At 40.1% G+C, this 25,914-nt stretch overlaps 1 protein-coding gene across 3 annotated transcripts in view; it reads left to right on the plus strand.

The window, feature by feature from the left end:
- The first annotated feature begins 18 nt into the window (after positions 1-18).
- Tpr2 (Tetratricopeptide repeat protein 2) overlaps positions 19-25,914 on the plus strand; it is a 70,084-nt gene continuing 44,188 nt past the window's right edge. Inside the window, exon 1 of one of the 3 annotated variants that reach the window (XM_067769031.1) lies at positions 19-158. In XM_067769031.1, coding sequence (XP_067625132.1) covers positions 43-158 — 116 coding nt within the window. In that variant the 5' untranslated portion in view covers positions 19-42. The other 2 variants (XM_067769032.1, XM_067769034.1) reach the window with 2 other exon arrangements.

Consider the following 25,914-nt stretch of genomic DNA (forward strand, 5'->3'; position numbering starts at 1 on the left):
ATTGAAAAAGCAAAGTTGGAATAGTAATACGTGACATATTTAATGGATGAAGTGATCATATTAGATAGTGACAACGAGCAGGACCAATCATCATCCGACATGGAAATAGAGACTGTCGAACTGGACGCTGAGCAAATTGTTCCTAAGGACAATGAGACGTGAGTACTGAAAATTTTCCAAAGCAACTGAGAAAAGCTTTTGTCTATAATGAGAACTTTTTTACTCTAAAGGGATTTATTCAATCTATTATTTTTATATGATTCACTAAAGTATTGATGAGATAGTTATTAATATGAAACAAGTTTTCAAAGTTGTGTATATAGACATTATGTTCATTAATACATATAGCTACATATGCATATTTGCTTATGTATGTGTGTATCATTTTATTCATATATCTGGATGCGCACAAGTTATCCCACGCATCAACCTTGGACGTCACATTGAGGAGGTTCATTATGCCCGATGGATTCCCCATATTGAGGTTTCTTTTTGTGTATATCGATTTTGATTATACATTCCATTCGCCTTGATATGTATAAAGATAAAATTTAGGGCGACGAAGTCAAGCTACAATTCAATTTTACTATTCTTACAACTATTCAAGATTGTATTTGAAGCCCATCTGGTAGTTCTGTTCGAAGAGACTAATCTGAATTACGCCGAACCTACCCTAAGCACAATGAATCGAAACACCATATCAAGATAAGTAAAAAAACAGCTCATCTGATACAGCTTATATTAACGGGGCCGCTGTTGATTGATGATGACACTTGTGTGATGGATACTATTACTTGTAATTTCTCTGCTGGTCCGGACAAGTAAAGGCCCTCGGTGTAATCCTTGACTAGTCGGTTCAAAAAGACTACAAAGTTATTTAGGCCTCAAAAGATTCTATCCGTTCCAAAAGATTTATCTCTAAGCAGTAAAATTGTTACCGGAACATATACATTCCAAAAAACTCGGGAATTGTAACAAGCCCTTTGGGAGCAGATGTAGGAAGTGCGAGCTGTAGGAAGAAACAGTTGAGCATTTTCTGTGTTCGTGTCCTGCGCTCGCGAGGTCAAGGATCCAGCTACTAGGGGTATCAGAGCTGCCAGATCTCGAGGCGGCAATTAAGCTAGGTCCCAGAAAAATCGTGGTACCTGATTGAGATTTTTCCTTTTGATCGTAAAATCAATTCTGGTAGCACTGAGCACATTCATCTATATGAGGTCTTTATTGACCGGCCACTGGACAGCTGTGAAACAGAATATGGCAGTCAATTTTACTCTAATTTTGTCTTTTGCATTCTTTCTTTTATTTTCGAACACTTCCAGGAATTTCGTTTTGAAAATATGAAAACCAATCTGAAAAATGTTTTCGGAAAAATTCGACAAAATTTTAGTGGTCTCCCAAAATTCGTATGAAAGAAAATCTAAAACATCCTTCGGAAAAAAACTATTTTTATTTGATTGACAGTTGAATATGATCTTGTAAGGCACTATTATGTCCAACGGAGGTCGAGACGCGTCTTTTGATACCACCTTGGATAATTTTTGATAAAAATTAGGTGGTAAAACGTTACCAAACACACAAGTTACGTTTGTCTATCTGACACAATATTAAATAGATATTTACTAAATAATAAAACAGATCTGTTTACAAACCATTTAAGCCATTTTTGTATTTAATTTCTCAAGATTAATGCTTTTCCACATTAATTATCTTTTCACTTTCAGAACTACTTTTTGTTAGGATTTTTAAGTTTATATACCCAACCTCCTCGATTCTTACCTCCATGCTTCATATTTTCTCCTTTCGGACAGTTTTTCGGTTTGAGTTTCCGAATGGGAAACAAATATGGTATTTTGCTTAATTGTGGCCAACTTGAAGGACTCGGTTCAATTGGAATGGGAAGAGCTCCTGAATACAACCGAGCACGTTTGTAAACACTCAGAACTGAAGTACAGCTGATAAAATAAGTAAAGTGCAACAAAAAGCTGTATAGCCTTGCAGCTTACGCAACCCAATTGTCAACCTCACGTACTCGAGGGGAATACTGTTACAAATATGCTCTTGCGACCCCAAGTTCTTTATAGAACTAGAGGTGGGTGGCGAGATTTCCTTGAAGGTTCAATATGGTCATATTAAATCGTTCCGGTATGGAACTTTCACAAATTTTAAATAAAAAAATTTTTTAAAATTTTCTGAAAGGCTATTTTCGTTGGCAGTGTTAATAGTAGAGGCTTACGCCGATCACTTTTTTCGTGGCGGCGGCGGCGTAGGCACTATTATATACAGGCGGTGACACGCCGGCGTTCTTATTTTAAAAAACTTGATTTTTAGAAAAGGTTTTGTTTATATGTGTTTAAAGAAATCAACGTTTTGGCCATTTCGGAAAGATCCGGGGTTTTTGCCTCAAAGTCTCGCGGATCGTTCAAAAATTTTTAGGAATAGCTCCTTGCGGATGGACTGTCCTTCGTTCCCTTACTCGAATATTTATGTCAGTGGTTATGTGGCGTACGCGGTGACGGTGACGGATTGTATCTGCTGAGTTCATAAGTTATAGCGATAACGTACATTTTTATGGTCGTAGATTATGAAAAAAATGAAAAAATTAAGAGCAAATAACAAAAATAATTACTCACCAAGGTATAACTTGTCAAAAACTTAAATATAATCTCCTAAAACTATAGAGTTATGACCAGGGCAACCCAAATATGCAACAGCACATTTTGTATATGACCAATCACATATGCATACATGTCACGAACAAATATGAAATTTTAGCTATATTTTATATAGCATATTCTCGCATATATTACCATAAATGCATTTTCCTGCATATTTTATAATTATTACTTAATAGAAAGCATATTTTGCCAGACAATATCGTATTTTCTGCTTTTTTCTAGCAGTCGGAGTTAAAATATGAATGTGAAGGTACAGAAGTGGGTAAAAAGCAAGGAAAGTAATAGAAAACGCTTGAAAGTGTATGAAAAATATTACTATTAAATTTTTAATCGCTGAATCCAACATAAGTTTTTAGCCTCTTTTCCAAATTGGCATGAATAGGAATCAGCCGATGAATTTTTTTTAATATAAAACTGTGGTTCGGCTTATGTAATGCGTTTTTTAATCCATTAGAATTTATTTCATAAAGCCAAAACACACATAGGCCAACTGGTCGCCGCAAGAGTTGATGACCCGGTTTATGTCATTGGCTAGAACTTAGGCGGCAGGTCCTATCATCCCTGTCGAATAATTATTTGAAGCCCCGACTTAAAAAAGAACGATAAAAAGAAATCTGGGTTGACTAAAAGGCAAGTGAATAAGCGACGCGGAAATGCTTCCTTCAGAGGAAACAAGTTTATGCACATTTGTATTCTGAGTTTATTGACTTCAAAAATATGAAACCCGAAGCTAAATTTGGCACCATTTGCAAAAGTTATAGAGTTCTAATAGCCTGATTACTTTTGATCCCCCCGGTAGCCTTGAAATATTGAATATTATATATAGTTATTTTACGGCTTATAAGGGCCTTAAGTGCATATTTTTAAGCATAAATAAAGATTTTAAGGGCTATTTATAATTGCGCAAAATCAGTATTTTGTTGCATATTTTGGGTTGCCCTAGTAAAGCGTTATGTAAGTTTCATACACACTAATAATATTTTTGTTGCTGTTTTTGTTGTTGTAGCAATGTTTCGCCCCATCTAATAGCTGCGACCGATCACAAATTGTCATCAATATCCTCTAACGGGAGTCCAAGGAAACTTGCTGTTTCGACAGGGGTGGACCCTAATGAAAGGTGTGGTTCCATATTACAATTAAAGAGATGGTTGGTGTCATTTGGGGACACATTGCAAGCGGGGCATACATTTTGTATGTCGGGGTTGATTAGGGATATGTAAGAGTTTAACCTGTTACAGTATACAGAACGAAGTTGAGCCAGAGTGACTCGCGTTTCCCTGGGGAGTATGCGTTCCTCTTCCGCAAGATTTGGGTACTGTTCCCTGAGTACTGGGTTCACCGGGCAATTCCCGGCATAAAGGTCCGACGCCTGTTTGTGGAGTTCACCAAGGACCTGCTGTGTTTTTTTGCTTCATACGGCTGAGTTCTCAGGTGCCGTATTTCCTCAAAATGCTTACGGAGATGACTCCTTAAGTCCCTAGGCGGTGTTGACTCATCAATCAGATGTCTGTTGGGATGCCCAGGTTTCTGGGTATTCAACAGGAACTGTTTGGTTAGCATCTCATTTCTCTCCCTGATGGGGAGTATTCTCGCCTCATTATGTAGATGGTGTTCTGGGGACATAAGAAGACAGCCTGTGGCGGTTCTGAGCGCAGTATTTTGGCAGCCTGTGGCTTCTTCCAGTAAGTAGTTTTTAGGCTTGGTGACCATATAGGGGACGCGTAGCACGCATACGGCTGGCCAATTGCTTTGTATGTGGTAATGAGCGTTTCTTTGTCTTTTCCCCAAGTACTGCCAGCAAGGGATTTGAGGATTTTATTGCGGCTACGTGCTCACCAAAATGTAGATCCTGATCAAATGTCATACCCAAGATTTTGGGGTGTAGGACAGTCGGTAGCGTAGTGCCATGTTGTTTTTGTTGTTGTAGCGATAAGGTTGCTCCCCGAAGGCTTTGGGGAGTGTTATCGATGTGATGGTCCTTTGCCGGATACAGATCCGGTACGCTCCGGTACCACAGCACCATTAAGGTGCTGGCCCGACCATCTCGGGAACGATTTATGTGGCCACATTAAACCTTCAGGCCATTCCCTCCCTCCCCAACCCCAAGTTCCATAAGGAGCTTAGGGTCGCCAGAGCCTCGTCTGTTAGTGAAACAGGATTCGCCGCGATAGGTGAGGTTGACAATTGGGTTTGGAGAAGCTATATGTTGCGCTGGCAACCTGCAGGGTTGCGCTACACAGCCCCTTGAATCTGTTATTTTAGTCGCCTCTTACGACAGGCATACCTACCGCGGGTGTATTCTGAACCCCCCCACCCATTTGCGGTTCACCTTTTCAGACATGGGGGAAGGGTAGACCCCTCCAAGTCTTGCAGTATCGTGCCATGGTTGACCGTATCAAAAGCTTTTGATAGGTCTAGCACTACGAGTACTATTCGATGGTGGGGCTTCTGATTTAAACCACAATTTATCTGGGTGCTAATGGCATTTGGCGCGGTGGTGGTGCTATGGAGTTTTCCAACGCCATGCTGATGACAGGCTAGCTGCAAATTTGCTTTGAAGTAGGGGAGCAGAATGGCTTCAAGTGTCTTGGCTACTGACGATAGGAGAGATATCGGGCGATATGACTCTCCTATGTTAGCTGGTTTCCCAGGCTTTAGTAGCGGGACCACCTTGGCCATTTTCCATTTCTCGGGTATGACAAAGGTGGAAAGAGACAGCTTGAAGACCTGCGCTAAATATTTGAAACCCTCTTTCCCTAGGCTTTCAAGCATCGGCATGGCTATGCCGTCTGGGCCCACTGCTTTGGATGGTTTAGCATGACCGATGACATCCTCAACCTCTTTGGCGGTGATGGCAATTGGTGACGCGCTGAACTTATGTTTATGTGCGTTTCTGTTGGCCCTCCGTCTATTTTTGTCAACCGTAGAATGCATTATGTATTGTCGGCAGAAAGCGCTCGCGCATTTTTTCGCATCCGACAGCACTTTGTCGCCAAAGGCGATGGAAACTTTGTCATTGGGCCTAGACGGATTCGATATGGACTTTACGGTGAACCAAAGTTAACCTACACCGCCAAAGAGGTTACAACCGCTTAGGTGCTCCTCCCATTTCGCCCGCTTGTGTTCGTCCACAAGCAATCTGATGCGTTGGTTTATATCCCTTATTTGGGGGTCGCCGGGTTCGAACTGTCTTATAAGGTCACGTTCCTCTGTCTAAACTTGCGGCATCTGGCGGTAAGTGGGGCCGAATTTCGGGAATTTTACCGGCGGGAATGAAACGAGCCGAGGGGGATTCAAGGGGTTGTTAGCGCAATATATAGCTTCTCCAACCCAATTGTCAACCTCACCTTCGAGCGGCGAATCCCGTTTCACTAACAGACGAGGCTCTGGCGACCCCAAGCTCCTCATGGAACTTGGGGGAGGGGAGGGAGGGATGGCCTGAAGGTTCAATGTGGCCATATAAATCGTTCCCGAGATGGTCGGGCCAGCACCTTAATGGTGCTGTGTTACCGGAGCGTATCGGATCTGTATCCGACAAAGGACCATCACATCGATAACACTCCCCAAAGCCTTCGGGGAGTAACCTAATCGCTACAACAAAACAACAACAAACGAGCCGAGGCGGATAACCCAGCGGGTCAGGGGGTTAGAATATACCCGCGGTAGGTATGCCTGTCGTAAGAGGCGACTAAAATACCGGTTTGGCCTGAAGGTTTAATGTGGCCATATAAATCGTTCCCGAGATGGTCGGGCCAGCACCTTAATGATGCTGTGTTACCGGAGCGTACCGGATCTGTAAACGGCAAAGGACCATCACATCGATCACTCCCTAAACCTTCGGGGAGCAACCGTATCGCTACAACAACAACAACAACAGCCGAGGCGGATTCAATGACCTTGCGGAAAGCACGCTCCCTTTGGTGGGCATCAGTTGGGATAAGGAGGGCAGCAAAGCGGTTATCTGCAAAGGATTTGTATTCGTCCCACTTTCCTTTTTTAAAGTTAAGGAAAGTACGTTTTTCTGCGACGATGAATTCGGCGGAACGCTCGAGCGAAATAAGTATAGGCAGGTGGTCGGATGCCAATGTTACCATCGGCTGCCAGTTGACGCAGTTTACGAGTTATGCGCTCACGATTGAAATATCCGGCGAACTGTGACAGCTTCCTACCATACGTGTGGGGGCGTCCCCGTTTATTGTACAGAACGTCGTTTCTTCTATTTGATCCGCTAACATCTCACCCCTACTGTCCACCCGCAAGTTTGTATGCCATAGATCGTGATGGGCATTGAAATCGCCTAAGATAATGCGATTTTTTCCAGTGGATACGCCGCTGGTATCAGGGCGGTACCCAGTGGGGCAACAGGTGACAGGAGGGATGTAGATGTTGATGATTTCTAGGTTTGCATCGCCCGACCGGACAGATAATCCTTGATGTTCTAAGACACTGTCCCTGCGGTCGATGTCGGGATCAAATATATGATATTGCACAGAGTGGTGTATGATAAACGCGAGGCCGCCTCCATTTCCGCTCTCGCGATCTTTTCTGTGGACATTATACCCAGAACAGGTCTGCAATGCAGATCTTGATGTGAGTTTAGTCTCTTGAATCGCAGCAATGCGGATGTTGTGCCTCTTCATGAAGTCGACTATCTCCTTGATCTTCCCAGTTAATCCATTACAGTTTAACTGCAGAAGTCTGAAGTGCATAGGGCGAGACGTCGTCACTCTGGGAGTAAGTGACGGGTGACTATGCCTGGGTTGTGGAAGGCCAGAACGCGATTTCTGTTGTGGCCCTGGGACTAGACGACCTTGGGTAAGCATTGGGGTACCCGGTATATTTGGGTATGCGGCCTGGCAACATGGCGCAATGAAACCCGTCGGGGGGTTGCCGTCGCGGAGCCCAGAACATCTAGGAAAGTGGCACCGTCCATGGCAGGAGCTACATTGGGCGGATGTAGCAAACGTATATATTCTGTGCAATGCAGATCTTGATGTGAGTTTAGTCTCTTGAATCGCAGCAATGCGGATGTTGTGCCTCTTCATGAAGTCGACTATCTCCTTGATCTTCCCAGTTAATCCATTACAGTTTAACTGCAGAAGTCTGAAGTGCATAGGGCGAGACGTCGTCACTCTGGGAGTAAGTGACGGGTGACTATGCCTGGGTTGTGGAAGGCCAGAACGCGATTTCTGTTGTGGCCCTGGGACTAGACGACCTTGGGTAAGCATTGGGGTACCCGGTATATTTGGGTATGCGGCCTGGCAACATGGCGCAATGAAACCCGTCGGGGGGTTGCCGTCGCGGAGCCCAGAACATCTAGGAAAGTGGCACCGTCCATGGCAGGAGCTACATTGGGCGGATGTCGCAAACGTATATATTCTGTGCAACGGTGTGCAACGGTGCAAACGGAGGTAGGGACTAAGAGTCTATTTCCCTGACCTACACAATTGCTGCCGGAAAAGAAATGGCAGTCCTTTGTCGGGAAAAATCCCGAGTCGATCCGGTACATAGAACCGACGACCTTGGGACCTACTAATACTATTGTGATGAATATTAGTATCACTAAGTGATACATCACTAATCTGATACTAAGTAAATAGAGGCACAACAACACTAAAGTAAGCTGCCACTCTTTGTATGTAAACACTTTAATACACATACATATAGCTGGTAACCAAGTAGAAGATTCTAGAGGAGAAGCGTCTAGACATTTGGAGAAATATGCGGACAAGGCAACAGAGAGTTTAAAAGCAGAGCAAGCTGAGTAGTCAGTCATTAGTTTTTATTTCAGCACGCTATTGGTTGTGAAGTATAAGTGTTATTGTGAAGTACTTTCAAAGTAGTCTAATAAAGACCATTTTGAATTATTGAATATTGGAGTTATTTATTCAACAGTTTAGCGATTCGAACGTGTAAAATAAGCCGAGTTTCACTAAATTCGTTACAATGTTCGAGTTGGCAACGCAGCGTGCTAGTGCTGTGAATGTGCATCGTCCGCATAAAAATATTTAAACTCAGAACAAATTTTCAACTATAAATATAGAAAATCAATGCGATGCAGACATTTAGTGCCCTGTAACCCAATGTAAATGAAATTTTCTCGAAGTTTGGGGGACTTGTTGTAAAAATTTTCTTAATTTTAGTTTTGTGCGATATATATAACACGTAAGTGTATAATAGCGCGAAACTGCAATAAGCAAAAGACAATAATAGCGCTGCCAACCAGCTGAAAATATTAAGGCAGAAGTTGTACGTGTTTTTGTCTCGCTCCGAAGTTTTTAATTTTTCTTATGATATTTATTTATTTATTTATTTATTAGTCTACACATTTAACAATTAATCAGACTAAATATCAATCAATCAATATACATTATTAAATTAGTTGTCGGGATGGACTGTGATGCCAAGCAACGGGAATTGATTATTAGTGCTGTCGGAATGGACGTGATTTCGAGCAGCTGATGTATATTTGACACATAACCAGTAGGGCTGCGATGTGTGGGAGGTTGGAAAGGACGTGATTCCAAGCCACCCGCCCAAAGTTACTGGAGCTCGTGATAAGAGTGGGAGGTTGGATAGAACGTGATTCCAAGCCACCCACCCAAATCATTGCGTATTTAATGTAGTCAGCAGATATTTTTTTATTACGTAGAGTGTGTCACACGTATCAATCTTTTTGCAGTGCTTATTGAAGTGAGTACACAGAAAACGAAGAGGTTCGTGCAAGTCGGTTCTATGTACCGGAGCGACTCGGGATTTTTCCCGACCAAGGACTGTCATTTCAGCGTAACCCCATTTAATCTGTTGCGTCCCTCCCAAAAATTGTCATCCTCCCAGCAGCTCCTTGGAGCAGGACTGCTCCATATTCTCTTACTACGGGAAGGCATCGAATCCAATCCGGGCCATCTCCTGACCCCGGTCCTGAGAATGGTTTTGCTGCATCTGCCGGAAAAGGATCTTTTTAGGACGGTCATACTCTGTTCAGTGTGTCTCGTGTAAGGGATGGTTGCATCAGACAGGTTGTTCTGGGCTTGATCCCAAAACTCGACGTCCACTTAACTTTTATAAATCTTTTGTGGCTCGCGCGAGCGCTTTCCTCCGACAATATATAATGCATTCTACGGTCGAAAAAGATAGACGGAGGGCCAACAGACACGCACATAAACACAAATTCAGCGCGTCACCAATCATCAGCACCGCTAAAGAGGTTGAGGACGCCATTGGTCGCGCTAAACCATCCAAAGCAGTGGGCCCAGACTGCATAGCCATGCCGATGCTTAAAAACCTAGGCAAAGAGGGTTTCAAATATTTAGCGCATGTCTTCAACCTGTCTCTTTCCTCCTTTTCCATACCCGAGAAATGGAAAATGGCCAAGGTGGTCCCGCTACTAAAGCCTGGGAAACCAGCTAACATAGGAGAGCCGTATCGTCCGATATCTCTCCTATCGCCAGTAGCAAAGACGCTTGAAGCCATTTTGCTCCCTTATTTCCAAGCAAATTTGCAACTAGCCTCTCATCAGCATGGCTACAGAAAACTCCATAGCACTACCACCGCGCTAAATGTCATTAGCACCCAGATAAATTGCGGTTTAAATCAATACCCCACCATAGAACAGTACTCGTAGCGCTAGACCTATCAAAAGCTTCGTTACTGCAAGACCTGGAAGGGTCTACCCTTCCCCCATGTCTTAAAAGGTGGACCGCAAATTATCTGGGTGGTCGGCAGGCATCGGTGCAATTCAGAAACGAAACATCAAAACCAAGGAGAATTAAACAAGGGGTGCCACAGGGTTGTGTCCTATCCCCACTTTTGTTTAATTTCTACATATCTAAGCTACCTTCACTACCGGAAGGAGTCCCAATCGTTTCCTACGCCGATGACTGGACAATAATGGCCACAGGCCCAGGCCGAAAGATCGATGAGCTATGCAATAAAGTAAACGGCTACCTCCCTGATCTCTCCAGTTTTTTCGCCTCGCAAAACCTGGCATTATCACGGACTAAATCTTCCGCGACCTTATTTACAACATGGACGTCCCAAATGTCGACCATTTTGAACATCCACGTCGATGGCACTACGCTACCGACTGTCCTACACCCCAAAATCTTGGGTGTGGCGTTTGATCAGGATCTACATTTTGGTGAGCACGCAGCCGCAATTGTTCCGAGAATTCAGAGCCGTAACAAAATCCTCAAATCCCTCGCTGGAAGTACCTGGGGAAAAGATAAAGAAACGCTCATGACTACATACAAAGCAATTAGCCAGCCGATTACGTGCTACGCGTCACCCATATGGTCGCCAAGCCTAAAAATTACCCACTGGAAGAAGCTACAGACCTGCCAAAATACTGCTCTCAGAATTGCCACGGGCTGTCTTCTTATGTCACCAGAACACCATCTGCATAAAGAGGCGAGAATACTCCCCATCAGGGAGAGAAATGAGATGCTGACCAAACAGTTCCTGTTGAATACCCAGAAACCTGAGCATCCTAACAGACATCTGATTGATGAACCAGCACCGCCTAGGGGCTTAAGGAGTCATCTCCGTAAGCATTTTGAGGAAATACGGCACCTGAGAACCCAGCCGTATGAAGCGAAAAAACACAAGCAGGTTTTGGTGAACTCCATAAACAGGCGTCGGACCTTTATGCCGGGAATTGCCCGGTACTCAAAGAAAAGTATCCAAAACTCGCGGAAGAGGAACGCATACTCCCTAGGGAAACGCGTGTCACTCTTGCTCAACTTCGTTATGGATACTGTAACAGGTTAAACTCTTACCTATCCAGAATCAACCCCGACATACAAAATGTATGCCCCGCTTGCAATGTGTCCCCACATGACACCAACCATCTCTTTAATTGTAATGTGGAACCAACGCCTCTAAGACCTCTTTCCTTATGGTCCACTCCTGTTGAAACAGCAAGTTTCCTTGGACTCCCGTTAGAGGATATTGATGACAATTTGTGATCGCTCGCGGCTGTTAGGTAGGGCGAAGCATTGCTACAAAACAACAACAACAACAGGTTCGTGCATTTCAAAATTCAATCTGCATGTGCTTATATGAAGCGGTTGAAAATGTCTAGATGGTCGAAAGGGAACATTAAATAAAATTTCACCGAGCAGAAAAGGGCTATTTACCATCCCTCTAATAAGTTTAAAAGAACGCGTTTTTTCGATTTTTACGATATTTGAGTTCTTTAGAGCTCCAAGCAGAAGTTGGAATTGCTGAAGAGGAGTTAAATATAGGTACGCATTTGTGAAATATCGCATACAAAGCATTGTTAAAGTGTGTACAACTCCATTCGACATCTCCATCGTAGGCGGGCCACGAAATTTTGGAAACCTCCTCAATAAGCACAGACAGATTAGCCTTCCTGAAAAGAAACCGGCCAGAAGACACATTCCTAATAGTTCTACGCTCCGGTGCATGGAGATAATCCAAGTATAAAGCCAAGCCGGATGGTATACATCTTCGGACAGAAATATTGGATATTTTCATATTATCATATTTTTATCTTTGCTGAGTGTTGCTGCAATGGATGATTTTTGCGGTAAATGCAATAAAATGCTTAAATCGGAATCATCGTCAATTCCGTGCAATGGTTGGTGCAAAAAAATTTTCCATCGATCGTCTTGTGTAAACATTGCTGCATACGATGTAAATATGCTTAAAGCTAACCGCCATTTATTGTACCTATGTGAGCAATGTGTTGACATGCCTACAATGCTTGATATAGCTTTGGAATCAATGCTTCTGAATCATAAATTCGGTTTTGATTTAGTTACAAAAGCTTTCGACAATAAATTTGATATTTAAAAATTCATGAGCTTAACACCGGCTTATAATAATTGAATTTCAATTATTATGTTTTGTAAGAGAAACTGAAAAGAAACATTTACTGGCATATTGCGATGGACCCATTTCGAAAACCGCCAACGTATGTTGCTTTATCGAATTAGATTGCAGCTTTGGGTGACCAGTTAAATGCTTTACAGTCGTCCATTAACAATAACAGTGCGGGTGCTACTGAACTTGTACCATTTGATATAAGCAATGACAACAACAAAGGCAATGCTCTTGTTAGTGTAAAGGAGAAAGAGAGCAAAAAAAGTAAGAAAGCTCGTAACTACAATGACAAAACCGGTGTATCAGCGACTGATCTCAGTTCACTTATGTCAGCTTTGGTTAGTGCTGGTGCCTTAAATGCAAACTAACACCAAAATGCTGCTGACTGCCATTTGTCTTCGAATTCTGATTTTTTACTTTTTCGCCCTTGCCTGTGGCTGATAATCATAAATCCAACAATGCAGCTACAGCTTCGCTCACCGTTACCAATACTGTTCTTCAACCTGCTACTAATAACAAAGGCAATGCTCTCTCTTGCACCCACACTATGGATACTATGCTGCTTCTGCTGGTAATACCACTACCACTATTTCTACTGCAATTTCTTCCGAGAGTGCTGCTGCTGATGCTGTTGAGGATTCTACTGCTGCTGCAAACTCTGCTAATTTCAAGTCCACTGACGCCGCTGGCCCTGCTATAAATGTCAATAATAACAGTATTTTCACATCTGTGCATCATAACAATAGGGGCACCATTGTTTACGGCTGCAATGGGAGCACTGAGCTGGAAGCCGTAGTTAATGTTTGGCAACTCTGGCTAAGCACGTCGGAAGTTTCTTTGCTCATCTATTTGAAAATTTAATTAATTGATTTAAAGTGTCAAACAATTGCTAAATATATGGTTATATCCTTTCTATTGATCGGAAGTTATGTCACGTACACGTTGCTTTGGTTCCCGATGGTGGCCCTAGCTAGCTCAGTACATTTGGCAGGCCGTGGTTCTCAACCCGCCATCTTGGAACCGGACGCACACATATATTCATTTTCTTCCGTTCAACCTCTTCGGATTCACTTACCCACCGCACACCAGGAATCCCACCCAACCTTGGACCGCTCGCATCATGCAACCCACTCTGCGGTCACCCTAATGCCATGCTCCATACTCCTACTTACCACCTCATCATTCCATCCTTACATCCCGCCCCAAAAGAGATTAGCACGCCATACTACTTCTCTTTCCACTTCAATGACGAATTTTAATGAACATAATCTTAAACTCTATACACGAATGAAATAAAATCTCATATAAAAAGAATCAAGCTTCGTTTAAATTAAATAATATTTTTTTTTTTTTTAACCACTTAATTTACATATACATGCATGCAAATTTGAGTTTAACACATATGGGTTTTTTTTTCTCGGAAAAAATGTATATATATATATTTACACAGACATATAAAAGTAAAAATAAACGTATGAAAACAGTATTTCTGAACGTATACAAAAAATATAATAAACCAAAAAAAATCAAAATGTGTACATAAATTCCGTATAAAAAAAATAAAAAAACATCTATGACAAATATTCTTTTGGGACCATGTTCCTGGGTCTTTCCGTCGTCAAAATCACCAAACTCTTATCTACTCAACTGGAGTTATGCAAAAAAAGTAGTTTTAAACACACCCTAATGCCTGCCTAAAAGAGCTCTTTTATGTTGGGATTGGGGGGCATATTGGTGTAGGGTTCATACCCTCTGCAAAAAAAAAGGTAAGACAAAAAAAAAAACAGTCTAAATCGTTTTGGTATATCTTGTGACTGATAGACACCTTACAATTTTAAAGAATTTTCGATCTACTCTGAACATTACGTTTAAGACTAAAACGAATAAGTGACTCGGATATATGTCAATGCACATACATGTGATTTTCAAATTTTAAAACATTTTACAATTTGGGATACGAAAAAAGCAATTTTAAGACTACCCTGACTTGTTTGTTAATTTTCTATCTACCATAAAAAGCTTTTGGTGAACTTTTTTGCTGAATGCTATAATGAGGTAGGTCGCTCCAACGTTAGGGTAAATGGCTAGGCGAATAAACAAATCCAATTGGACGCAGCTTTCCGAGACGCAAGTAAAAGGATTTATTGGTGATGAAATGGTAATACCAAAATCGTGATGAGATGCAATTACGATTTTTGCTTGATAAAAATGTTGTAGGGTTTTGATAGATCGGAGATCGAATTGTATCGGATTTGTAGGCAATGACGCTGAGTTTGTATAAAATGACGTCGAATATGTAGAAATAATATGGACTTTGTACAAAAAACGGTGTTGCTTTTATAAAAATGGTTGATACTCGTAACAATTTTGATGTTGAAGTTGCAAAAAGAATTGTTGCATTTGTAAAATTTGATACCGAATTCGTAGAAATTCGTAGTTTTCGTAAAAATTCGTGATTTGTAAAAATTGTGATTCGTAATAAATGTGATTCGCAAAAAATGTGATTCCCTGGCGCTTTAAAAAGGCTTCACTGGCCACCTCCGGTTCCCACTGATTATTAAATATTCCACATCTCTATGCCGCGAGGAATCCTGTCCTGGTGGTTGGGTTTTGTGTCGCCCTTCTCCTTACCGATTATCGACCGAAACCGCGCTTAGAATTGAAGGCAAGTTGCCTTATATCAAAAACTATAGAATTATTATTTTCGGCACTACACTGACCCCTTCTGGGTCTCCGCGCACAGGGAATTTAAAAAAACTTAAACACACACAAAATTTCAAGGGTATCTTCCTTTCAGAAAAGCGGCGCGCGCACTTTAGCTCGATATGCTGCTATATTTTACTTTCCTTTTGTTCACCTTCAGTTACCCCCTTTTATACTATCCGAACCGCTGAAAAGAACCGTTTCCTTATGCCGTTTCCCACGGTCTTTCTTTTGTCTATTGCAATCATGACCACCCTATATCTATCCCTGTCCTTATTCTCACCATATCATGCCCGTCCATCTGGCAATCTTCAACCTAAAGCTTTTTTCATCATTGTGAACTTATGTGAGTTCACCATGGTGTTTTTTTGGGACATTTTCATTTGACGTTTCTCGTGTTTACCTTTTTGGTAAACACAATTTTATAAATTTTTATTGTGGTTTAAAATTTAGTTGCGGTGTCGACTGTTACCCCCAAAAACGTCGAAAGAGGTGTCACAAGACGCGTCTTAATCTCGAGAACAACACTCCGAAGGCAAAAAATAAAAATTATATCTCTGTCCGGAGACTTTTGCAGTGGAAGTTGGTGATTTTCAGGTGATTGTTGTTCTGTTGTGCAATACCCAACAAAAAACTGTGAACATAAGTGCTTTGCGTGGATATAGTTTTGGTCTCCAAACCGGTGTTGGACCCACCCAGGGTACTTTTTTTATACGCGCGGCCGACGGCCACCAACGCAGAATGGTGTTCTGTGCAACCATGCTGTGGATACCACCCCCGGTTTAGGATGGGCCCGCTGGTAATTTTTCGGTTCTCTTGTCCATATGTTTTAAAATTGTAGTTTAATGTTGCTGTTTTGACAGCGTACTCGCACATACCTATGAGGCTCTCTACATCCGAGCGGGCCAAGGTCTGAATAAAGCCCAACGCGGGGACGACCCACGACCTGACAGTTAATGGACGTAGTTTGCTCTCTGGCGTATTTTTTGTAGAAATAGATAATTGCGAATCTAAAGTTAAATTGCAGTGCAACAACAATAACTAGTGCATTTAAAATTGAATCGCATACAACAACAACTGGTGCAAGAACAAGTAAATACACTTTGCACCATTACTAACTAGTCTGACACTTCCAGCGGTTAACTGCGCCACCTGTGTGTGAAGACATCTGTCCATCAGTTTATATTAAGTATATTAAGGTGACCAGACGTTCATTATTGAATCTAAAAGTATCTTAAGTAAGACTAAATAAAATTCTTATATATTGCGATGACTTTTGCTGCTCCCACCTCTGTTGCACCCAAGCGTAAACGAGCTCTGTTTCTCCAACAGCTAAGGTGGTTAAGCTTGATGAAAGTATCACTCTTGAGAAGGTCTTTGCCAAGCTGACCGAATTTGAAGTGACAGTTCAACAGCATACTGAACAATTGCGGCCTTTAAGCTGGAGACAATGGTGCTTTATCGGTAACCGTATCGGTAACCTTTTAACAGCTGATTCGACCAACCTTATGAGAATCAATGCAATCGATTATTGGTGCCGCTAAGGTCGTAACCGTATCGTAGCCAACCAACTGGGTTTTGGTTTACCGTCGTAACGATAAACAGCTGATTACGTTAGGGATACGGATACAGCGATACGACATACGGCACCAATGACTCCGGCTTTAATTCAAAGTGTAGCGAATAGGTTGACAGAGGTGGAAAATAAGCTTTCTAAGCGAATGGAGGAAGAAGTATCAGTGCTTAATGCTACGATTGCTGAATCGTCCGCTCGAATCTCTGTTTTGGAAGCCATTGCGATGCAATTTGAAGAGGACATGGCATGCATGAAAAATATGTTTGCTGGTGTCATTGAACAGAGTGCTGCGCCGGATATCTCCGCTGATGCGGTTGCTTTCGGCGTCCCGTATTTTGAAGGTGAAAACTTAAAACGTGTATTTAACCTGCTGTGTAAATCTATCGACTTCCATTCTCCTCAAATAAGAGATATTTTTCGCACAAAACCTTCAAATTCAAATCCAAATAGTGCTATTATTATAAAATTTCACTCGCCTCTCAACCGTAACCGGACCCTGCGAGCTTTTCGTGAGCATCGGAAAAGAACAAAGTCTGCTATTCCCCTAAATCCTCTTGGTTGTGAGGGTTTTTTTTCATATTTATGAAAGCCTCTCCAAAGAGAATAGACTTCTGCTGCAAGAAGCTGTCAAATTGCGACGAAATGGGAAGCTGAAGTCAGCATTTACAATTAGAGGTGCAGAGTATGTGAGGAGTGACAGAGCTGCGAACAGCCCGCCAACTGCCATAAGCTGCGTAGACGACTTACATCAGTTTCGCTAGTTTAGTCTTAAGTATTTGTCCTAGTTGTAGTGAATTAATCTTTGTAAATGTAGTTAAACTCAGTTATTGCACTTTCTCGATTTATTTACTTTCTTGTTTTCTTAAAGTTGCTTTTCACTTGTGCTGTCCTAATGATGGTGGGTAATGATGCGAATAGCATTGGCGATAATAGTCTGTACTTATGAATATTTTATGCAGTCGACAAAAGGGTTTTTCCATACACTTTAATGCGAGAAGCCTAAATATTAAGAAAATGGATCAGGTTAGGAGAACATTTCAGCAATCTTCGGTGGATGTTATATGTGTGTCGGAGACATGGCTCAGGCATGAGATAAAGGATGCGCACTTTGAGATAGATGGGTATACGATGTATCGAAATGATCGAATGAATAAAAAGGGTGGTGGGGTAGCCATTTACTGTAAAAAATATCTAAAATCGAGCATGGTATCCCATGCAGGCGGAGTTACAACTGAGTACTTGTTGGTTCAGGTGTCCAGTCCCCTGTCTAAAGTCCTCTTGTCATGTGTGTACAATCCCAATAGATGTTTTAGTGTAAATGATTTCTTTAATACGTTGTCTGTAGTAGCTGTTGATTATGATGAAATAATAGTATGTGGTGATTTTAATGTAAATATGTTATCCCGTGATATGTATAGCTCCCGCCTTTTAGATGACATGTCTAGTGTTGGTCTTTCTTTAGTAAATTCCTCTGTACCGACTAGATATGGGAATAATTGTTGTCCTAGTCTACTAGATTATATCATTGTGTCTGATTTGCCTTCTGTCTTAAAGTTCGACCAAATTTCGTTTGTGTCTGACCATGATTTAATTTTCTGTTCCTTTGAAATTACTTTTGATCATGGCAATTTAGTTTCGGCTCCTTCTAGTTTTCCTGACTATCGCTCAATCAATTTTAACAATGTGAGTACTGAGATGTCTTGGGTAGACTGGACTTATTGCTGGAGCTTGCCATCGGTAAATGACAAGCTAAACTTTTTAAATAATATATTGTTATCTTTTTATAATGTTCATGTACCGTCACAGTTCAGAGAAAATCTCGATCTTGCCCATGGTTCAACAAAACTGCTCGACATAATCTGTAAACGTAACAAAGCGTATGTAGTATGGAAACGGAATCGCACTGATATAAACTGGCGTTCATATACGAATATACGGAATGTAGCTACTGCAACTATAAAACATGAGAAGCAGGCATACTTTCGAAAAATGTTAAATTGTGAACTTCCTAATAATGTGCTGTGGCGTAACTTGAAAAGTCTTCGTGTACATGTTAAAGACAATCCTAATTGCTCGCTCGACCCTGAAGATCTGAATGCAGTATTCGTTAATTATGCTACCTCTTCCAATGACCCAATCAAACACCCGATACATTGTCCTGTGAATTTTTCCCAGAAATTTGAATTTTGTGCTGTGTCGGAGCATGACGTGGTGAGATGCATTTATAAGGTTCGCGCAAATGCTATTGGTGAAGATGGTATTCCTGTAAAATTTATAAAAATTGCTCTTCCACAGATACTGCCAGCCCTGACCCATATTATCAACCACTGCATCACAACCTCGTGCTTTCCTGATGTCTGGAAGATCGCATCTGTCCTTCCTGTAGCTAAAAATAAGTCCGCCTGCCGTCTAAGTGATTTTCGTCCCATTAGCATCCTTCCTGCGTTGTCGAAGACCTTTGAGAGCTTGTTATCAGAACAGATCCATGCTTATATTGACAAGTTTAATCTACTTTCCCCATTCCAGTCTGGATTTAGAGCAAATCATAGCTGTTCAACTGCAATAATCAAAATCTTGGATGATATTCGGGCGCCCTATGACAGTAACAAGATAACTATGTTGTGTCTGCTCGACTTTTCCAAAGCGTTTGATTCTGTCAACCACACGTTATGCATGAAGCTAAAGTCTTATTTTGGCGTTGGGGACTCTGCCTTAGGTCTCTTGAGGAGTTACTTGGGTGGTAGAGCGCAACGAGTGAAGGTGGGATCGCAAGTCTCTAGTCTTAAGATGTTATCTAATGGTGTCCCCCAAGGTTCTATACTTGGACCGTTATTATTTAGCCTATTTATTAATGTCATATTTACCACCTGCAGGTATGCTCAAATGCATGCTGATGCAGATGATATTCAACTTTATATGTCTGGAACACATGCGCAAGTTTCTGAACTTTGTGCCAAGTTTAATAGTGATTTGTCAGCTATTTCGTCTTGGGCGCAAAAAAATTATCTTTCCCTTAATAGTGATAAATCGTATGTGCTACCTATATCTAAAAGGCAAATTAACTCATCAAATCTACCAGCTTTATATATTAATAATAAGAGCCCTAAGTAAGTGTCTAAAGTAAAGAATCTGGGTGTTGTTATTAACTAGTGATGGACGATATGGCGATTTTGAACTATCAGTGAAAATAGATATGGCTATTTTTGAATATCGGCTATTTTTTATAGCTATAGCGATCGCTTTATTTCAACAAGCGATTCCATACAGAAGAGCGATTTTGAGCTATCAGTGAATATAGGTATGGCTATTTTTTACAGCTATGGCTATTTTTTACAGCTATGGCGATCGCTTTAATTTATCTTTAATAAGCGAATCTGCAATTATTTGTATACTTGTATATAAAAAATGAATGTTTAAGTCTTTTTACCAGAGTAGATTGAATGTTATACATTAATTTATACTAAATTAAATTTTATTAGAATATATGAACCAAAATTGGAATAAAAAGAAAAAAGTATGTACCTTTAATTGTAAACTAATGTAATGTGAAATTCTAATTTTCTGAGATGTTATGATATATATTATTAACTGGCTGACGACAATATGTTCTGACTCGTATTACACTCAATGAGATGAAACTAGCTGAAATAAATGTATATGCATCTTTGTTTTATAAATTTTGTTAATTGAAAATGCTTTGATTTTTAAATTTAAGATGAATCAACCCGAAATAAATCTGTATATATAACACCATAAAAACATGATTTATTTACTATATTATACTACACCGATGTATTCAGAAATACTCCGTATGAATTTATTCTGAAAGTTGTATTTGGCTGCATAAATTTGTATAGTAAAGTGAATCAATTTTTAATGAAAAATACAGAGGAAAAATATAGCAAATTCTTCAAACTATTACAAAAATATTCTTTAGCAGAAAATTAGCCACCCACTGCAGTGCCCTAGAAATTAGCCGGAGAATTCAACCATATACAAACCATATGACAAATCTAGAATTGCATTCTCCCAAAAACCTTAAATTTTGAGTTAATCTGTTTACAATAAGACGAGTGATATATGTTTCTATAATTTTTTTATTTTACCATCAAAAACACAAATTTTATAAAACTGTTAACGGCTACTGCCTAGAAGTATGAACTTATGAATAACACAGGCAATCAATCTTAGGCCAAGTCTAAAGACCCATGTCTATTTGGCATCACATAGTGTAATTAAAAACAAAAAAAATTCTGTCATTCCATTTCTTTTATACATTTCATGAAATTAAAGTTTTAAAATTAACTTATATTGCTTGTTTAATATTTTGACAAATATTAATTATTTTATTATAAATACTTAAATATAAAATCAAAATATAACGAATTTTATATTTTATGATTGGCGTTTAAAAAGATAAGCATTTTAGCCTTTTCATCATCTAAGCGCATTCTTCTCTCGCTTAAAATAAGGCCGGCTTGAGAAAAAAGTCTTTCACAGGGAACCGATGTTCCTAAACACCCCAACTTTTCGCGAGCTATAGGAGATAGATTGGGATACTTGTAATTGTTTTTCTGCCACCATAAAAAAGGATCAGCTTTTCGTGCAATTACAGTTTCTTCTATATACCTCTGCACTTCGATAATTGCTCTTGAATGAGTTGTGCCTTGCGGTCTCTTTGATCTTTGCATTGATTATTTTTGAGTTCGATCTTTCGCTTGTTTGTAAAAATTACCCAAACTACGTGGCTGCTTTTCTAACCGACTTCACAATGTCGTCGTTCTAGTTGTTGCACAAGTTTGCTTTGTTCCGTTCGCTGTTTCGGAAAGTAAAGCACACAGATGAGCAATGATGAACGATATCTCACTATCGATGATTGCATCGCTGCTATTAGTATTAGAATTCCATGTAGAAGGAAAATCGCCAATCGCTATAATCGCTATAATCGCTATTGGCGATATTCTGCCAGAGGTGATTGTCATTCAAAAGAATCGAATGAAGGAAAATAGCCAATCACTGATATATTTGGATTGCAATAGCCATAGCTATTAGCGATTTGTCAATAGCGGCGATGCAATCACCAATAGCGAAATATCGGGCCATCACTATTATTAACTCTAGTCTCTCTTGTGATGATCATTTAACGCTGTAATCAGTATAGTTTACTACACTCTACGTAATCTACGAATGTCTGCCCCCTTCACCCCACTTGGAATTAGGAAGCGGCTTGCTATACAATTAATACTACAAATTATCTGCTATTCGGATTGTATATACAGCAAATTAGATTCAAAATCAGCACATAAGATTGATGTCGCCTTTAATCATATCACGCGGTATGTCTTCGGGTTGGCTAATTATGATCATATATCAGCGTGGCGAACGAGTCTCTTGGGTTGTGAGATATCTGAGTATCTTAAGGCAAGGAACTGTATATTTTTGTGTCGTGTGATTGCTGATAAAATGCCTACTTATTTATATAACAAGCTAACATTCTCTAGATCTGCTCGCATAAATGACTTGATCGTGCCCAGCTACAATTATCTAAATTCTGCAAGACTTTTCTTTGTCAATGCTATCCGCATTTGGAACTCTATCCCCAACTCGGTTCGCAATAGCTTAAGTAGAAGCAACCTTGAGAATGTTATATTATCTTTCTTTGGTAAAGTTTATACAAATTAGAATCTGAGTTTAGCTACTTATTAATCTAGTCAATCATTGTTGCTAAATTTCTTTGTCACAGTTAAACTTATATATTTTCACTTTTGTTACTTTATGGAATAATATATACATTTTTAAGTTTTAAGTTTTAAAAAATTATACTCATTATTATGTAACCATTGTTGCACTATAAAAAATCATACAAGATCTTATTGTGCTAATACTGTCAATAAATAAATGAAATGAAATGCAATACGAAGTGGCTTCACATCTCATCGTTCAAGCCGACTGTATCTGAGGGCAGTGTTATCAATTTTGTTTCCAAGTACACAGGCATTGATCCTAAACATCTTTCATGCCGAAAGCTCATCAAAAATGGTATCCCGCTGGATAGTCTACAGAGCGTAAACTTTAACTTGGTGTTGCTACTGCCTATTATGAATCCCTGCTAGACCCTAATGTATGGCCTTTGGGCGTTAATGTTCGGCCCTTTCGATTCATGCAGCACCAAATCAATGACATATAGCGCTTACAATAATAATATAACTGCTGGAAGTTCATATATTCCAAATTCCTTTGTACCGCCTACTGAATGTTTTGGAGTTGGTACCGCTTCCCTGGATGGTAGCCAGAAACATCTAATAATCTAATGCCAAAATGTTTCCGGTATGCGCACTAAAACCAACTCATTCTTCAATATTAGTTCGCATGCCGACTACGATATTTTTGTTCTAACCGAGACCTGGCTCAATCCTGAATTTCTGGATGGCGAGTTCTTCGACTCGAATTTGTACAACGTTTAGCGTAAGGATCGTGATTTTTCAAAAACTAGTCTCTCCAGGGGTGGAGGGGTTTTAATTGCTATTCGCCGTCATCTCCAATCATCACTTGTTGAGTTATCCGAGGTGGATTCACTTTTTGATCAACTTTGTGTCTCAGTTCGTGGCTGTTCCGAAATGTTCATTTGCGTTTCATACATCCCACCCTCTAGTATGGAATCTCTCTACAAATCTCATGTTGACAACGTTATAGATCTTGTTCGTAATCATGATGGTAGTAACTTTTGTATACTTGGTGACTTCAATGCAGAAGCTGGAAAAGCAAATGTACAACCTCATGACACAGTTTATCGATGAAAGTTTTTGTTATCAGTTGAGTACCGAGTTGCAACATCATATATAACGAAACAAATAAAATAAAACTTCACACATAAAACACATTACAAATTTCTCAATACGTATTGCCGAAATAGATTTGGAGCCAAAAAGGGGCAAACATTTTAAAAAGGGCCAAAAAAAGAGCTAGGAGCTAAACCGGAATTTTTTGAGCTAAACGCAAAAAAAAAGGGCTAGATCTAGCTCCAAAAGCACCAAAATGGCAACACTGTTCACAATGCACAACAGCTTGCACTTTTTTTTGCAGCTACTAATGCGTTTCAGTGCGTTTTGTGCAGCGGTGCGATCAATTACAACATAAAGTGACATTGGCGCCAACTGATTACAACTCGGAATGCGCTTAACCATCAAGAAATCGAAAACCTCTACGAACTGGTATTGTGGCAACTACTTTTTAGTTGAGTGGAACAAAAATACAAATAGAAATCATTCGTTCAAGGCGAATTCAGTGGCAGAAATCATTTAATTTTCATATTTGATGTTTAAAGTTTAAAAAAATATTTTCGTACTGCTGCAATTGTTTATATATCCAAAAATAAAAATAAAAATTTGTGCACATTCTACGGGGCTGAAATAGATGTGCATTGACACTACTCTCCTCGTTTGATAATTACGTTCGTTCTTATTTGTGTAATTTGCAATTTTAAGTTTAACTGCTGCGTGTGTTTGTGTGTGTGATAACCTAATTATAGAACGCATTTTAATACATTTTTTTTTGCTTTTGAAAAAGTTGCAATGTAAGCAAATTCGATAAAATAAGCAAAAAACTAAAAAAAGAAGTTAGTAACAGTAATCTTTGACTGGCAAAACTGCAACGGCGATGGTCCGCGGGGGCTAATCAAGAGAGTAGCAACCTAATTCGGACTGAATTGTTTTTTTTTTTTTTTTTTTCATTCGTCGTTTTATTTTAGACTATACGGAAAAAAAATAAAAAGCCAAACTAATCAAAAATTTTATCAGTGCGAAAGTTTGCCAAAATCAATAAAGTCGACAATCGAAACTTAGCAAAGATGATCTAGTAAGTATAGCACAAGTCAAAGATCGATTTCATTATACACCCTGCAGGAAAAACTGAGTTTTCTTTAGGCTTATCGGTCAAGCCAATTCAAAAAAGACATATGGAAAACTTGTTAAGCTTTACATCATTCATGACTGCTAATAGCTGCAAAGCTATCGACAGTGGCATCATTCGGTATATTTGATAGCATCGTATTTTAAATACGGCCACCTCTGCTTCCATAGGCCGTCTTCCTCTGCTTCCATAGGCCGGTTCCGATAGAAACACTTTCTTAGCCGGAGCGTCATCTTTCATTCGCATAATATGGCCTAGCCAGCGCAGTCGCTACGTTTTAATTCGCTGGACTATGTTGATGTCTGCGTAAAGCTCGTACAGCTCATCGTTAAATCTTCTTCGGTACTCGCCATCGCCAATGCGAAGAGGTCCATAAATCTTTCGAAGAACTTTTCTCTCGAATACTCCCGGAGCCGCTTCGTCTGATGTTGTCATGGTTCATGATTCTGCACCATATAGCAGGACGGGTACGATAAGTGACTTGTAGAGTATGATTTTCGTTTGCCGAGAGAGAACTTTACTTTTCAGTTGCCTACCCAGATCCAAAGTACCGTTTTATTGGCAAGAGTGATTCTTCGCTGGATTTCGGAGCTGATGTTGTTGTTAGTGTTAATGTTGGTTCCCAAATAAACGAAGTCTTTACTATTTCGAAATTATGGCTGCCAACAGTAGCGTGGTTGCCAATGGGCATATGCGCTGACTCTGCTCGATGACAGCAGGTACTTCGTTTTGTCCTCATTCACCATCAAACCCATCTTTACCGCTTCTTTTTCCAGTTTGGAGTAAGCAGAAGTAACGGCGCGGGTGTTTAGGTCGATGATATCAATGTCATCAGCATATGCCAGTAATTGCACGCTTTTATTGTATATTGTTCCAGAGCGGTTAAGTTCTGCAGCTAGTATAATTTTCTCCAGCATCAAATTAAAAAAATCGCACGATAGGAGGTCACCATTTCTGAAACCTCGTTTAGTTTCGAACGGCTCGGGAGGTCCTTCACCCACCTCTAAATACGACACATAATAATCCAGTTTTAATTGTGAATTTAAGTTTGTATTTTCTATGATATACTGTTCTACGGTTATATGAAAGTCGGACACTGTTTGAAATCTGAACTGTGACATGGTTTTCAAAGTCTGATGGATATATATGTATGTAGTTAAGGGCATGATGAAGCTATTATTATTATTATTATTGAAACTATTGCAG

Source organism: Eurosta solidaginis, chromosome 2 (genome assembly GCF_040869045.1).
Source record: "Eurosta solidaginis isolate ZX-2024a chromosome 2, ASM4086904v1, whole genome shotgun sequence".
NCBI classification, from domain to species: domain Eukaryota; kingdom Metazoa; phylum Arthropoda; class Insecta; order Diptera; family Tephritidae; genus Eurosta; species Eurosta solidaginis.